Source organism: Mytilus edulis, chromosome 3 (assembly GCF_963676685.1).
Source record: "Mytilus edulis chromosome 3, xbMytEdul2.2, whole genome shotgun sequence".
Lineage (NCBI taxonomy): Eukaryota > Metazoa > Mollusca > Bivalvia > Mytilida > Mytilidae > Mytilus > Mytilus edulis.
Window position 1 is genome coordinate 8503688 of NC_092346.1, and position 15787 is coordinate 8519474.

At 31.8% G+C, this 15787-nt stretch overlaps 1 protein-coding gene across 1 annotated transcript; it reads left to right on the forward strand.

Annotated features, from left to right (window-relative positions):
* Positions 1-7857: 7857 nt before the first annotated feature.
* LOC139515716 (PAS domain-containing protein cky-1-like) lies at positions 7858-14725 on the forward strand. The gene is made up of 10 exons (XM_071305380.1): positions 7858-8069; positions 8411-8577; positions 9172-9221; positions 9857-9946; positions 10275-10457; positions 10869-11056; positions 11299-11405; positions 11736-11892; positions 12119-13503; positions 13775-14725. The coding sequence occupies exons 1-10, from the start codon at positions 8023-8025 to the stop codon at positions 13804-13806; spliced, it is 2406 nt and encodes an 801-aa protein (XP_071161481.1). The 5' UTR covers positions 7858-8022; the 3' UTR covers positions 13807-14725.
* Positions 14726-15787: the final 1062 nt, after the last annotated feature.

Below are 15787 nucleotides of genomic sequence, written 5' to 3' on the forward strand. Positions count from 1 at the left end.
CCGCCTCCCTACTAACCTAATATCAAATATACACGGTTTGCACGCGGACGCTTTTGACCAATCATATTCCTGGAAATGTATAGGAGGTATGATAAATGTTTATATCATTATCCATCTGATGAGTTAAGCCTTTTTGAACTGATTTTTATAGTTTGTTCTTATGTTGTACTGATACACCACTGTACCAGTTCAGGGTAAGGTGGGCGCCCGCTAACATGTTTAACCTTGCCACATTCTGTTGTTCCTGTCCCCAGTTGGGAGCCTGTTTTAAAACAGTGCATTTGACGGTGGTTCTCTTGGTATCTTCACTGTTCGATAATTTAAGGTTACAAAATTAATGTGTTGGAAAGATCAAAAGCATAGAACACAAACGAAAAGTAAACTGAAAAAGATTGGCGCAATAAACCGACAAGAACAAGAAACAGAACGAGATACAAAAAGATTTACTATGAATCTAAAATTTAACAAAGAAAATTTAAAAAAAACTGTTTCCCTAGGATATACAAGTGCATTCAAAATCTACTTTTTTGTACTCTTCACTATCCGAATTTCATATCAACAACACATTGTTTTAACCTGTTTTAACCAGACCCTTCCAAAACAAGGTGAATTATGTTATCTTTGTCCTTATCTAGTACAGGTTAATGTCATCTTTATCAGAGGAAGGGTCAAACAAAAGAATGGGACCACGGTTCCATTTCCTTCAGAAGGTTCATGACCTTTTAGCATTTTTCGAATCTAAGGATTTAGGAAAATTTACACAAAATTCCGAACTTATTGTCACATCAGCGGTTAGGCAGTCGTTGTTCAGGAAATATTAGTTTTCCATTATATATATCTTATATCTAATCTTTAGTGTGGGCAGAGGTTATAGTCTTCTATATAAACTCCCCATAGATACCAGGATTCAAATTTAATATTTTAGCCAGACACGCGTTTCGTCTACAAAAGACTCATCAGTGACGCTCGAATAAAAAAATGTTCTAAAAGTCCTAAAAGTTTTTCCAAATACAGCTAAAGTAATCTATTCCTGAGGTAGAAAAGCCTTAGTATTTAAAAAAATCCAGTTAAATGCTTAATGACTGTACCAAATCAAGAACATGACCGTTGTTTTTCACTAATTTGAGTGGTTAATACCATCAAACTTTTGGCAAATGTTTGGACTTCACCCTTTTTGCAATCACCTTTTGTACGGTACTTTTGTTATACTTGTTTTCCTATTTTGTGGCCGCGGTATTGTGTGTCTATATTGATTGTATTGCATGATTTTATATAATCGCTCCTTAATGCTTTTCGAATCATCTCAATTTTCTTGTTTTAAAATTTACACTTCAAAGGTTTTAAACCAAGACATCTTGAAATTGTTACAAAATATTGTTCCTAGAGTAATCAAAATAAATAATCTTATCAGTTTACCCTTGACCAATTTAGGTGTCCTAATTCTCATAGGAAACTCAGTTTGTTTACATTGACACAGCTTCATTACAACATACAACGTACTACTATGGAAATAAATGATAATCATCCCCTTTCTGGGACACTCTGCATTTATAAAGCTTCTCAAGAAGAAGAGGCGTATACTATTCAAGGATTTCAATTGTTGTCCCTTCATAAATGTCTAAGTCAGAATTTATGATATGCAAACTGAAAGCATACCACATGTCTTTCCTTCACATCGATAAACTACTTTCATATGACATGTCTATTCTATACATGTTCAGTGGTTGCCGTCTGTTTATGTGGTTCATAAGTGTTTCTTGTTTTAATATTAGATTAAACCGTTGGTTTTCTCGTTTGAATGGTTTTACACTAGTATTTTTTTTGGAGCTCTTTATAGCTTGCTGTTCGGTGTGAGGTGAGCCAAGGCTCCGTGTTGAAGACTGTACCTTGACCTATAATGGTTTACTTAATAAATTGTGACTTGGATGGAGAGTTGTCTTATTGGCACTCATACCACATCTTCCTATATCTATTCTGTACATGTTTACAAATAGTAAGGGTATCCTAGTAACTACTAGAGACTGCAATACCGTCTCAAACAAACTATATTCAACCTTTTTGCCTCAATTGCATAGATTCCGAAATTTGTGTCAACGGAAACTTTTAATTCAAAGAAAATATTATCAGATGCATTAGACAACCATTGATATGCTTTTATCCTTTATATGGATTTGTTTTATATGTGCTGTGTAGGAAAATTGAAAATGACGACGCATAGTTATAATTAACGTTCTTAAAATATGAAATCATTATCTGTCTAGAGATACAAATCCGTTTAAACCGCTTGCAGGATTTTTTTTTTAAGTCGTCAAATTCGTCATTTAAGGATATTTTAAATGTATCTTTGATAACATTTTTTTACTGAATTTATCTACCGATTGTAGGATTTATTTTTAAGTCGTCAAATTCGTAATTTAAGGATATTTTAACTGTACCTTTAATAACGTTTTTTTAATGAATTTATCTAATGTTGCAAATATACATATTAAACGAATTGGTTAAACAAACCATGCATATAAATCAGTACACCAGGTGCTCGTTCTGTCTGCATAAGATTCATCAGATTTACTTGCGTTTAAACAGTTGAAAGACAAAACCAATTACGAAAATAAAAAGCATCGAAGACCATAGTTAAAAACAATTTAAATCCAAACCATTAACCAACTCTGTAGTCAGCACTTCTGTGTTGACATTATTATAAGGTCGTACTTTATACAAATTTAAGATTATTTTCGAAATCGGAACGACAAACCTTTTGGATTTTTGAGTCTGCAATGCTCTTTAACTTCGTACTTCATTTGACCTTTAACTTTTTGATTCGAAAGTCACTGACGAGACTTTTATAAAACTATGATAGGGTCGAAAGAAGTGGTCATAAATAAATGTACATGCTGTGTTACGATGACAGAAGCAAACTGCATTTCTAACTGCATCTTTAATCTTTAGAATGGAATTTGATGCGGCTGTCATACAAATTTAGCTAGCTATGGGGCCAGGTTCAATCCACCATTTTCTACATAAGAAAATGCCTGTATCAAATCAGGAATATGACAGTTATAATCCATTCGTTTGACGTGTTTGAGCTTTTGATTTTATCATGTGATTTGGGATTTTCCGTTTCGCATTTTCCTCGGAGTTCAGTATCTTTGTGATTTTTCTTTTAAATGTTTACACGCGCAATCCTTTTATCTCGAAAACAAATATGCAAAAGCTGGGAAACAAATTGCACAAAATCACCTTTTACCATAGTTTCGAATGTAAAATGCACATTGCATAATTCATTTAGATATCAGTTATATCAGTGCGCTGACAACGCGATGAATAAAATGGACTTGGTAAATGTTCGACTATTTATGAACAAAAACTGTTGGCACGCAACTTTTACATTACAAAAACAAATGAAAAACAAAAACTAACTGGGAATTACTTTTCATCAAATCTCGAAAGTTTAGTAATGTACAAAATACATCATGTATTCAAGTATAAATGTCTGACAGAACATTTAAGAAAACACCTTGATTAATATCCAACCTCAGAGTATCCAACTACCTTTATCAAAATTAGGTGATATAATTACCGATGAGAAAACTGTCCATCAAAGCAGAAACACTAGCAACTGAACAAATAAAGAAGGCGTCTTTATCAATCAATTGTGTTGGTATATTTTGTATCAATATGTACCAATAGGTTCTTTCATAACATGTAATTAGCTATAGATGACGTATATCATCAGATTGGAGTGACGTAACTTCGAGAGGTGATAGTAGTCGACTGCCTTTACTTACTGCAATGTGTTACTAACAACAATACCTGGATGTTGAGTTCTGATAGTCTTGGAAAATTATTGATTTTTTTCATCCTTTCCGGAATCCACTCGTTTAAAATCATTCGGCATTACCATCTGTGTAAGGAAATGCATACTATCCTGTATTTTTGAGTATCATGTACGTTTCATGTACCTATAATATCATTTCGAATTCACTGTTTACAAAACTTTGAATTTTTCAAAACACAATGAATTTGCTTACCCAGGAATAGGTGTATTAGCTGTAAATGGTAAAAAGCTTTTGGAAATTTGTGATTCTCAATGCTCTTCAAACTTTGTACTTTATAATGATTTTACCTATTTGATTCGAAGGTCACTGACGAGTCTTTTTTAAAAACTATGATATGGTCGAAATAAGTGTTCCTAAATGTGCAAGGTATGTTACGATGACAGAAGTAAACCGCATTTTAACTGCATCGTTAACTGTTTATACGCGCAACTCTTTTATCATGACAACAAATTTGCAGAAACTGGGAAAAAAAAGTTGCACAAAATCACCTTTCACCTTAGTTTAACAAAAGCAGCTGTTTTCATTGTTGGCTGTCTGTGGATATATATTTTAACCTAATGTTTGCATTGCAAGATGGTCAATTTTAGAAAAACACTTCGGACGAATGATATCTAAAAATCTAAGATTTCATGCAATTTTCACAGACAGTCTTGTAAAAATTTCGATTGTTTAAGATTTACTTGTTATTCATGTAAGCGTTTTGGTATTCGTCCAGTTTTTCAATAAATCAAAATTCTTGTAGTAGATAATGATGGTACTTCATGCACACCTTTACTTGTCTTTTTAATCGATTAATGATATTTCGACATCGGTAAACTACTGTTACCTTTTATACTAGTTTATTAGTGTTTGTTAGAGATTTTCGCGATAATATGCCAAGAAACATTGGTAGACTCAAAATCGCCATGTTTATGTAGAACCAAAACCTTTCTCTATCAACTATTGCTTTTTGTCATAGCGCTATCGTTGGCAACCCCATTTCATAACTCGTTTATGTTTAAAATTAATACAATCAATATAAAAGGGATGTTAATAAAAAATGTCTTACCTAACAACTCATTCACCTTTGAAAGACATGTATGCATCACCCTCGGTATATTTTGGCCATTCTTGTTGCTAAGTAATAAGAATTATGAACATTGGTTTTGAACTGTTGTCAGTTCATCTATTCTTTTGTCATGGCTACGTAAACTCCTCAAAGATACCAGGATTGCAATTTTGTATCTGTGCTATACGCTCGTTTCGTCTACAGAAGACTCATCATTGACGCTTGAATAATAAAAAGTTAAAATGTCAAAATAAAGTTATCATCTGTTTTCACTTCAAATTATGAGTTGCATCTTGATATTGTCTTTTTTGTTAGGTGAAGGATATAAAACATTTATTCTGAGACGTTTCCAAGGAATTAGTTCATAAAGTTTCCTCAAATGAATCTAAAATTTCATATCAGTCATTCAGGCGAGTAATATTGTGTATACATTTTTTTTTAGGTATTATAACGGAAATGAAATTGGCAGTTATATTCATAACATTCTGGTTTTTCTTCTTCAAACAAATGAATATTCTTGTACTAGTTTCATGACAAGCTTACCTTACTCCCACAAAATGTACAATATCAAAATCAGAATTCAATCAGATTCGTAATTTTAAATCCATTCTAACTCGTCTTGATTTCCTATTATTGTGGTTATACTCTCGAGGCTACAACCTGCAAAAGAAGAAAGCTAAATTGTTTATATTGACGTGTATATATGATATGAGCGTCACTGATGAGTCTTATGTAGACGAAACGCGCGTCTGGCGTACTAAATTATAATCCTGGTACCTTTGATAACAATATATATATGCACACATTTTCATGGATAACTAGTTTCAAGACTATACGTAAACAGGTAAAGCTTACTTACTCCCACACATCATCTGTGTCTCACCTCAAGAACAGAACCTGATCGAATTTTCTTCTTTTCAAGCCACAACAAAGCTCAAGCAACAAAGAAGCCAAAACAATATGCGTTGTTTACGTGTGCGTATACAAACATTGTTTATCATTTCAACTTAAAGGTGCTAAGATGATACAGAAGAAAGAAAAACAATCCAGTTTACGTTATTCTATTTTACCTTCGGAAAGAGTACATTATTGTTGTTATGTTGCAAAAGTTAATTTAGAACAGGATGTTGCTGATCTCTGAATTTGTTGACTTCGTTAATAAATAAAATTGCAAAAAAGGTTTAATTTCTTTTTCGTAATATGTGCAGGCTGATTTCTATGGCTTTCGCCCAAAAGGTACTTAATGTGATTTTCATTCATGATTTAAAATATTATGATAACTATTGTTATAACTGCACAACATTGTAAATTCATTTTACAATGAGTAGACAAGTCAGACAATGGCACAAATTATGTTTGTTTCTGTTGTTCCGTTTTTTTCAACCTGTAGTTGATTTGTTTCACCCGGTTTTGGTTTGTGACTTGAAATTATTTATGCTCAATCGATTTATGACTATTGAACAGCGGTATACTACTGTTGCCTTTATTTATAATTGTGATAAGAAATCTATGTCTTTTTTTAACATAAAAACGAAAGTTTATGTGCTTTTTATCATATGCAGTTTGGTTAGTTTGGGTCTAATAAATGTTTTGCATACACATAGTTTATCAGGATATATATTTTTTTTTAATTTGGAATTTATCATTTTGGGTTTTCTGCACCCTGGCTTTATTGTATCTGACAAAATGTTTCAGAATTTGGGTCCTAAATGCTTTTCAACCTTTGATATTCAAGAGGGTCTTTTGTACGCGAAACTAGCTTCTGGTGTACAAAATTATAAGCTGGGTATTTTAGGTTTTTGTTATCATAATACTGCCAGTGGATTGCTTGTCACCGAGAGTATCATCAGTGCAGTAAACATTGCTTCGATCTTGCCACGATATGTATCACATTTTTTAAACTTTTATAACATTGATAAACATGTTATAAGTAATTAAGAAACTATGGTTCTAATTTTCTGAAGAAAAATCTACCTCAGAAGGATTTTGCTATTTTTCGTAAAGGTCTTCTTAATAAACTACTTGCATACTGTGAATTTAGAAATGATTGAGAGAATTAATTGATGCAAATGATGCGACTAGGTGAGTATCGCAATTTAACTCGCATTTTGAATGCTTTTATGTAGATTATTCTTTATTCGTAATAATTAAACTCACGTTCTTGTCCATTTTGAAAAATCGAAATAATAAATGTATTCAATAATTTATGAATTTACAGTATTCAAGTAGGTGTGCATACTTTCCTTGCAATTATTTGGGAAAATGAAAATATTTTAACCCATGTATTATAAAGTGTTACTTTTTATTGTCATTAGCAAGTTTAGATTCAAAATATGTTTAGTGTACAAAAAAACTACTTACTAACCACCCCAAACAATTGATAGAAACTTTAATTTACGCTTTTGAACAACTAATTTCAGACTTTTAAGATCATTTCGTCCTACGTTTTAAGTTTAAATAAGTTAAAATAGTGAAAAATGTGATCTAAAACAGTTTTAAGTTACAATGCTCATTCCAAATCGGTAACAACTGCTAAAATATACATTGAAATTAGAATAAGTAGGCTCTTGGGAGTAAATTGCATTACAACGTACAACAATAGAACCATTGCAGTTAAGTTAATTATTCAATAAAAGTTCTGGAAATATTCGGTTTTAGAAAGTTTGTTAATTTACATGCAGATTAAAAACAAGTTGAATGGAATATTAAACAAAAATGAAGAAATTAATGTATTTTTTCTCTCTAAATCTGAAATCTATGACGTTATTTTCAACAAACTTAATTATAAAAAGATATATACATTCCATTTAAACTTTTCGGTTAACTATTTATACGCCATTAATTATGAATAACTTTCGTACTATTATATACGTCATAGCTGAAAAATTATACCTATCATTTACCTGATCGATACACATCGTATCATTAACAGTGTAGTAAATACATAATTAAACCATGTGACAAGAACAGACCAATCGGCGAAAGTCACATGATAAACTAACATTGACATATGCGTCAGAGCTAGAACGAGATTGTTCATTGTCGAATTTTTCTTTGAGGATTATACAGCGGCTGGTCCGCTGAAATACATTGTGATTATTAACTTTAAATGTAAATAAATATAAAAGTGTAAACAAAATGGCACCAAGTCCCGTTGAAGAGCTGGCTCTTATGGACTTAGAAAGGTAAGCGATGATCATTATTCTACTTGACAAACTTAACTTTTAAAGGAGTGGTCCTCTCTCGTTGTAAACAACACGGAATTTTATAACTTTTGAACCGAGTAACTATAATGGCGAACAATATACAGTATTGTAATAATACAAAGATAATTTAATTAATGTTTCATCAATCAAAACCCCCTTGTATTACTGAACACATCAAAATATTTCCCGACATAGTTGCAGAGAGTTGCGTACACAGTTAGTCGAAGCTGTTTTTAGAAACTGACTCACAGCTAAACAATTTGTTATTAACGGGTTATCATATGTCTTCAAAATTTAAATATTGTATTGTTGGGTTTTAGGTCAAATAAAGGAGCTTCAAAACAACGAAGAGACCAAATAAATGGAGAAATTTCCGTAATGAGAGATCTATTACCTCTACCAGAGAGTGCAAGACAAAGATTATCCCAACTCCAGATCATGTCCCTTAGTTGTGTATTCATCCGAAAATGTAACGTTTTACAGAAAAGTAAGTGTACTGTTATTAGTATTAATGCTGATAATTTGAGTGATATCTTATTAATAATTGTAAAGATACAATGATTGGAAGTTATGTGATTCGAAAAAAATGAATATACCAGTTTCAAATGTCATATTAATAAATAACCAAGCTTTTAAAAAACAGTGGGAGAAGTTTTGATATGGGTTAGTTGTATTATTTTTATGAAGGATTCAAACATTCAAAAATATTTGAAAGTTAAACTAATCATTTAACACAAACATCATGTATTAAAATGAAACTACTAACTAGTAAAATATCTCATTAAATAGTTTTTGGAATTTTATTAACAAGAATGGTGAAATATGAACCTTTTTGAAAATTCTTTTGAAAATTGAGAAAACAATGATTTGCCGATGTTCAAATATATCATAGTTTGAACATGTTGAATAACACAATTAAACTTGTTAAGAATAATATCTATTTATCAGTAAATAACTAATAAATAAAATAAACACATGTTCTTCTTGATAAAGTTATGAAATTATTCAATATATTTTTCTAAATTAATACTTCTTATCTTTAAACAGCACAAATAAATATTTTTTCTTTTCTCAATTTCAGTGGTTAAATCTTCTCAGAATAATTCGGAAGTACCGTGCGATTTTTCACAGGTAAGTTTTACAGTCTATAAAATCCAGGTCAAGTGCTATTTTCTACAGTGCTCAAGACAATATTTTCTTTGTAGCTGACTGATATTTACGTCATAATGTGACAAAAGGTCAAATACACATTTCCGTCTCAATGGGTTTGCTGGAGGCTACATGGGGACATTTATGAGATACACAGCGATGTATAATGAATCACTTTTGACAACATGTCAAGATCCTATTATACAGCCTTACATTGTTCATATTTTGTCCATATTTTACCTGAACAAACTACCTGTTGACTAGCAAATATTTAAAAGCTTGCAATGGTCGACTTGGCATAAAAAGTATAAATAGAATCGATTGACGTCATCAGGTGTGTGTTTTATTCTGAATAAATTTTAACTGTAATTTTATATTGCGGTAACGTTGTGGAAAATTAAGAGTATGGCGGTAGCAGGCGAATCTAAGATAAGATAAAAACTACCTGTTCAGTTTACATACACATTGATTTAAATATGTCAATCAATTAAATAATCACCTTATCAAATACATAGAAACACATTATACAAGGAGATTAAAATACTTTCCAATATACTATTAAACTATTAAATATAATGAATAATTATAATAATTAAAATTCCATTTCCTATTTACAGTCTCTGACAGGATTTCTGCTGTTAACAACAAGAGATGGAAAATTACTATATATATCAGAGAATGTAACAGAGTATTTGGGCCATTCAATGGTAAGTAATACATTCTAACTGTGAGACTTGTTAAAAACTGACAACCTTTCTAAATATAAAATGTTAAAAAGATCATTAAGTAACACATACACGCAAATACTGTAAAAAAAAAGAATAAAGCATGTTTGTTTCGTATGGATAAAATAGAAAGTATTTAAAATGTAATATAATTATATTGCTTTGCATCATCAGCATATAATTATATAACAATTAAAAGTATAAAATAAACATCAATCAGTAGACAGAAAAAAATATTATCATATGAAATTGATAATTGTAACAATGTTTATAATAAATAAGTTTTGAATATGTTTTCTTTCCATTTCAGGTCGACATGAAAACTCAAGGAGATAGCTTGTTTGATATTGTAGACAAACGCGACCATGGCACTGTGCAGGCACAGTTGTTACATGGTGGCGGGAAAATGTCACAGGATATACCAACCAGCTTCTTCTGTCGAATGAACATGTCTAGGACACTTAAACGACAAGCCGGATTTGGAGATGTTAAGGTAAACACCCTTTACTGAGCCTCAATACAGTAGGCGTATCTTTAACTTCTATCGCGCTATCTTTACTGATAGCTACAACAGAAACACTTGTACAAAGATAATGTGTATTTATAGAAATGGCAAACTGCCAACCAAAAATGACATTAGTGGTGAAGTGAAATATTATATTTCTACACAAGCAATAAAATACATTCAAGATGAATGACTGTTTCCTGCTAAATTTACACTTGTCAACTTAAGTTGTCAACTTATAAGATTTATATTCAGTATTCAAAATAAGAAACAAATTAAACAACAGAACATTACTAAGAAAAAAGATTGAATTAATTCTTAAATTTGATTTTTTATCTACTTTATTTTTAAATAAAATAATATAATAAAATAATATATGTAATGATCATTGTTTTACAGGTCATGCATGTGAAAGGTCATTTTGTGACAGTACCGACACAGGATTCTGATGTAGAACAGCAAGTGTTTATTGCTGTTTGCTCACCTTTAATTACACCAGACGTCAAAGAAAGCCTCATCCAAAACAATACCATGGTCTATAAATCGGTTCACAACCTTGATATGTCCTTCATAGAACTTACAGTGAAGTAAGTTAATATTTTTTCTTGATAATAACAATATTAGGTAATTGCTTAAACATGTTTAATATTACTTATAATGACAATCAATTAACTAAAGAAATACAGTTTATAATAACCTTAAAACTTATAACTATAAAAAAAAAAGATGAGTCAGAGAACAAAGGATTTACATGCACAATTTTACATTTTTTTAAAATTATACTACACAGAAGAAAAAAATATTAAAAAGTATGTTTGTTTTATTATAGTGGAGAATATCATCTTCAAACCACTAATGATGAAATCCAGAGTAAATCATGGTATAGTTACATATATCCCGAGGATTTGCAAGAGGCCAAGGACAAACACACCCAATGTAAGTCGTCAACATATGTTCAAAGTATAAAGATATGGAATAATTTTCTATATGGTAATAAAACCAATCAGACGTAAACTATTCATTATGTCAGTGTGGTCAATAGATTTCAATGATTCATGAAGCCAAGAATTTTATAACTTTTAATGTCAAAATTTACTGAGTAATGTTTGAGTTCAAATAAACACGAAATTGGAAATAAGATGAAATTAGGTATTACGGAATTCGACCACTGTCTTTGCAGTCATAGATAATTAGGGAATGTTAAATGTCAATCACGTGTTCGAACCTTATTCATAATACTTATTTAATATTAATTTATAATTTTAGTAATAAAATCACGACATGAAATGGGGTGTATGATGACTGTACGTATGATCACAGCCAAAGATGAAGTCATCTGGGTCAACATTGTGATGCAAGTTAGACAGGCATTGTTATCTAATAGTGATGAACCGGTTATATTATGCATCAATCAAGTAGTCAGGTAAATATCAACTTTTTAGCACATCAATATATCTATATCAGTAACTTGCATTGGTATGTGTCTGTTTCATTAAAAGAAATTCAAAATAAAAATATGGTTAAGAAAATGACAAAAGAAAAAAAAACATTATTTGTTTTATGTGCTTCTTTTCGTAAAATGCAACAAGAAAATTAAAAACCAATTTTACAGTTTAAAAAATGGTTCAAATGTTCCCTTTATTTTTCAGTGAACAAGAGGCATTCCAGTTCAAACTACAAGGGCAGCTATTCGCATTGTATGCATCTCGAACTCCAGATTTCTTCTTCGGATCAACATTTTGTGCTCCTATCCCAACAAATACCGAAGGAAGTCCTATGCTACCAGCTGCTGGTAACATGTTCCCATCGCCATTTTTCTCCGGACAACAAATTTTCGATCAGCCTTTTGCAACTGTACCACAACCTGTTCACGGTCAAATACCTCCAACGCATAAATCTTTCTGCGTCAAAAACTGTTCTCCAAATATGGCAGACCGACAAGGTCGTAATGACACACTACGTGCACTAAAAAGGAAAATTCAAGAAAATTTCACAACATGCAAACCTACCAAACTTCCTCGAATGATGCATCATCAAAATGGCGGCTATGGAATGGGAAATTCCTCTCCTTCATCTGTTTTACCCCATGAAACATTAATATGCCAGTCTTTGCCATCATCGCAAAATGATTACATTGCACCAGCATACGATCATGGTCCCATGCAAATGTTATATGCCAGGAGAGACATACAACAAACATTAACTCAGAAGAAAGGTCCATTATTGTCTGATCGTGTTTACAAACCGATCGTAAAAATGGAAGATAAAAACAATAATGAGCAAGTTGTTCCAGACGTTTCCATGCCATCTTGCTATCTAACACCAGATGCATCACCAGTATCATCTCCTCAGCCATCAAACGATGCCTCTTCAAAGGACATACATTCGTTTAATCCAGTTTTAGTGGCAAAGTATATTTGTTCGCTGAAGCAGAAACAAATGAATGACACTAATGCTGAGAGGAGATCTAAGAATCTTCCAAGCCTCGATGTTTCATTCGTCGATTCTTTCTTTGATGAACTTGGCACATTTGTAATGCAAAATTCTTTAAAAGATTTTGATGGCATTGTGAAAGCCGAACCAATTGACATAGATGATCTCATTGACGCGAAGGAAACTGACAATTTTGATGTAGAAGATATACTTGCGTTGAGTGACCCTGAACCGGAGATAAATGGCGGGAAATCTTTAAACGAAATCAAGGTGGAGATAAACGAGAGCACTTTCAGCGTACCAGAAAGTCATACAAGCCCACTGCCCTTGTCTCCAGTTTCGTCAATAACAGAAGACAGAATGTCGTACGACGAGAAATCGTACTGTGCACTGACTCCAGAATCTGACTTCGATTCTGATCATTATGAAGAGATTATGGACCCGGACAACTGGATGCTTCAGACCCTGAAGTTGCCTTGTTCAGGACTGTTGACAGAACTGGACAAATATGGCAATGTTCCTATGGTCAATGTTGACGCCAGTTCCGGTGAAACTGAGCTGCATCAGCTTAGAAAGTTTATTTCATCTTGGACGCCAAGTGGTAAGATTTCTTTCGTTACTTTGTGCATTCAATTATGTATATTATTACAAGTCAGCATTAATTTCTAAGATAATGAAACACATAATAAACTAAAAAAAGAAGACGAGATCTATATTTATGTTCAATAAAATTGCATTCAACAAACGCATACAATACACAACAACTTTTAACAAGGTTTAAAAACAAACACCAAAGAAAATTTATTTTTATGACTTTACTTAATATTCCAAATATAAACTTTTATACTCAATGTGTTCATTCTGTTTTTCAGGTGTTCTCAGTTCTAACGAAGACTCCCAGTAGGTTACTGTGTAAGTTTCGACTTACGACTTTTCATATGTAAGGCATATTGCCACTCCCTATGCGTCACTTCCGGTTTCTGCAGGCAGAAGAGTAATGGAAGATGACGACTGTTCCCCGCTGGACGGGTTTTACATTGTGCTTTATACATTTACATGACTTTAAGTCTGCTGGTCAGACATTTTTACATTTATACTTGATTACTTTACATATTTGAACTTTGAACTATTATGTAATGTACATATGTTTTTACACATTATTGCGCAGGTCGCAAGTCTATTATGTAAATTAGTTTTGTGAATTGTAGTGCTGGTCACTACAGTATAATTTGCAAAATATTAAGCTATTAGTGCATTTGATTTATGTAGAGTTTATTATAAGTAACGCTGGTCGTATCATTCATTCATTAATTTTGATGCTGCTATTGTAATAGGATAGAGAATTCGTTTTTGATTCATTTATAGACTCTGTTCATATACAGCCCTGGTGGTTGTCCCTATGTAGGTATGATTGTATTTCTGAAGCTTGAACGTTTTCTCTCAACCAATGTACGTCAAAACGAGGCTGGTCCTCTTTCATCTCATTCATGTTTTGCGTTTTATTTCCCCAAAGAAATATATATTAAAATTGTAATAATTTTAAAATAACATATTTTAATCTGTTATAAAAGTTGACATTGTAATATTTAGATTATCCTCGTGCTTTGATTAATAAGTAGATCAGGTACATTGTGAATATAATACATCAACTATTAAATTATTACTGTCATTTTAAGTGCTGCTGTGGTTATAAGTTATACCACACACCTCCAGTATGGAGTATTAGTGTTTCATGGTTTTTGCTGGTCAGAACCATATTGTCAGCTTTATTATTAATTAATATTTTGTTACATAACTGTTTTAATAAAGTCTGATGTAATATATATGGTCTGGTTTATTGATTCATTTAACATGATTGGAACAATAAACATTTGTACATGGGGGAAAATACAACTATATAAGACATATAAGTACTTATTAACCATAGAATAAAGGAACAATACAGTTTCGACGAAAACAGATGAGAATAATACAAAAAAAAGGCACACAAAGAACTAAAAAGCTACAAATTAAAGGGACAATCAAATTTATATAGGGACAAACAATCATATAGATAATAAAAAAAAACGACAAGCCGATCAAATAAAAAACCACTGTGTAGAATACAAGGGAAAAGTAATATTTAACAAAACAAATTATGAAAAGCTTAAAACTGAAAAACTCCAAAATCAAAGAATTTAAAAAAAAAAGAACAAAGAAAGAAAATACCTCAACACACATATAAGTAAAAACCGACTGAAATCGGCACTATCAAGGATTTACTATCAAATTTGTGAAATCGTAAAGCAATTCGACAGGTTTGTTAATCTCACAAGTGACACGTTTTCGTCTACAAAAGACTCAACACTGACGCTCAAATCTAAAAAAGTTAAAAAGGCCAAATAAAGTACGAAGTTGAGCATTGAGGACAAAAATTTCTAAAAGTTTTGCCATATGCAGCTAAGGTAATCTATGCCCGAGGTAGAAAAGCCTTCGTATTTCAAAAAATTCTAAATTTTGTAAACAGTTTATTTATAAATATAACTATATCAATGATAATTCATATCAGCACAAAAAGTCCTGACTACTGGGCTTGTGATACCCTCGGGGAAATAAATCTCCACCAAGATTTCAAGATTCTTTATTTCTTGAACACCATAAAGATACAATGGTACAAAGAAGTTCATCAAAAGTCATATAACATAACACAAACACACATGACAAGATGAGATGAAAATATCAAATAATACATGATAAACAGTATAGTAAAGAAGAGTGGTGATTAACCAGGAAGACTCACTTGAAAAGTTATAACCCTAACACCAGCAGTGGCATCGACCCAGTGGTTGTAAATAACCTCATCATAGATACCAGGACTAAATTTTGTATATACGTCAGACGCGCGT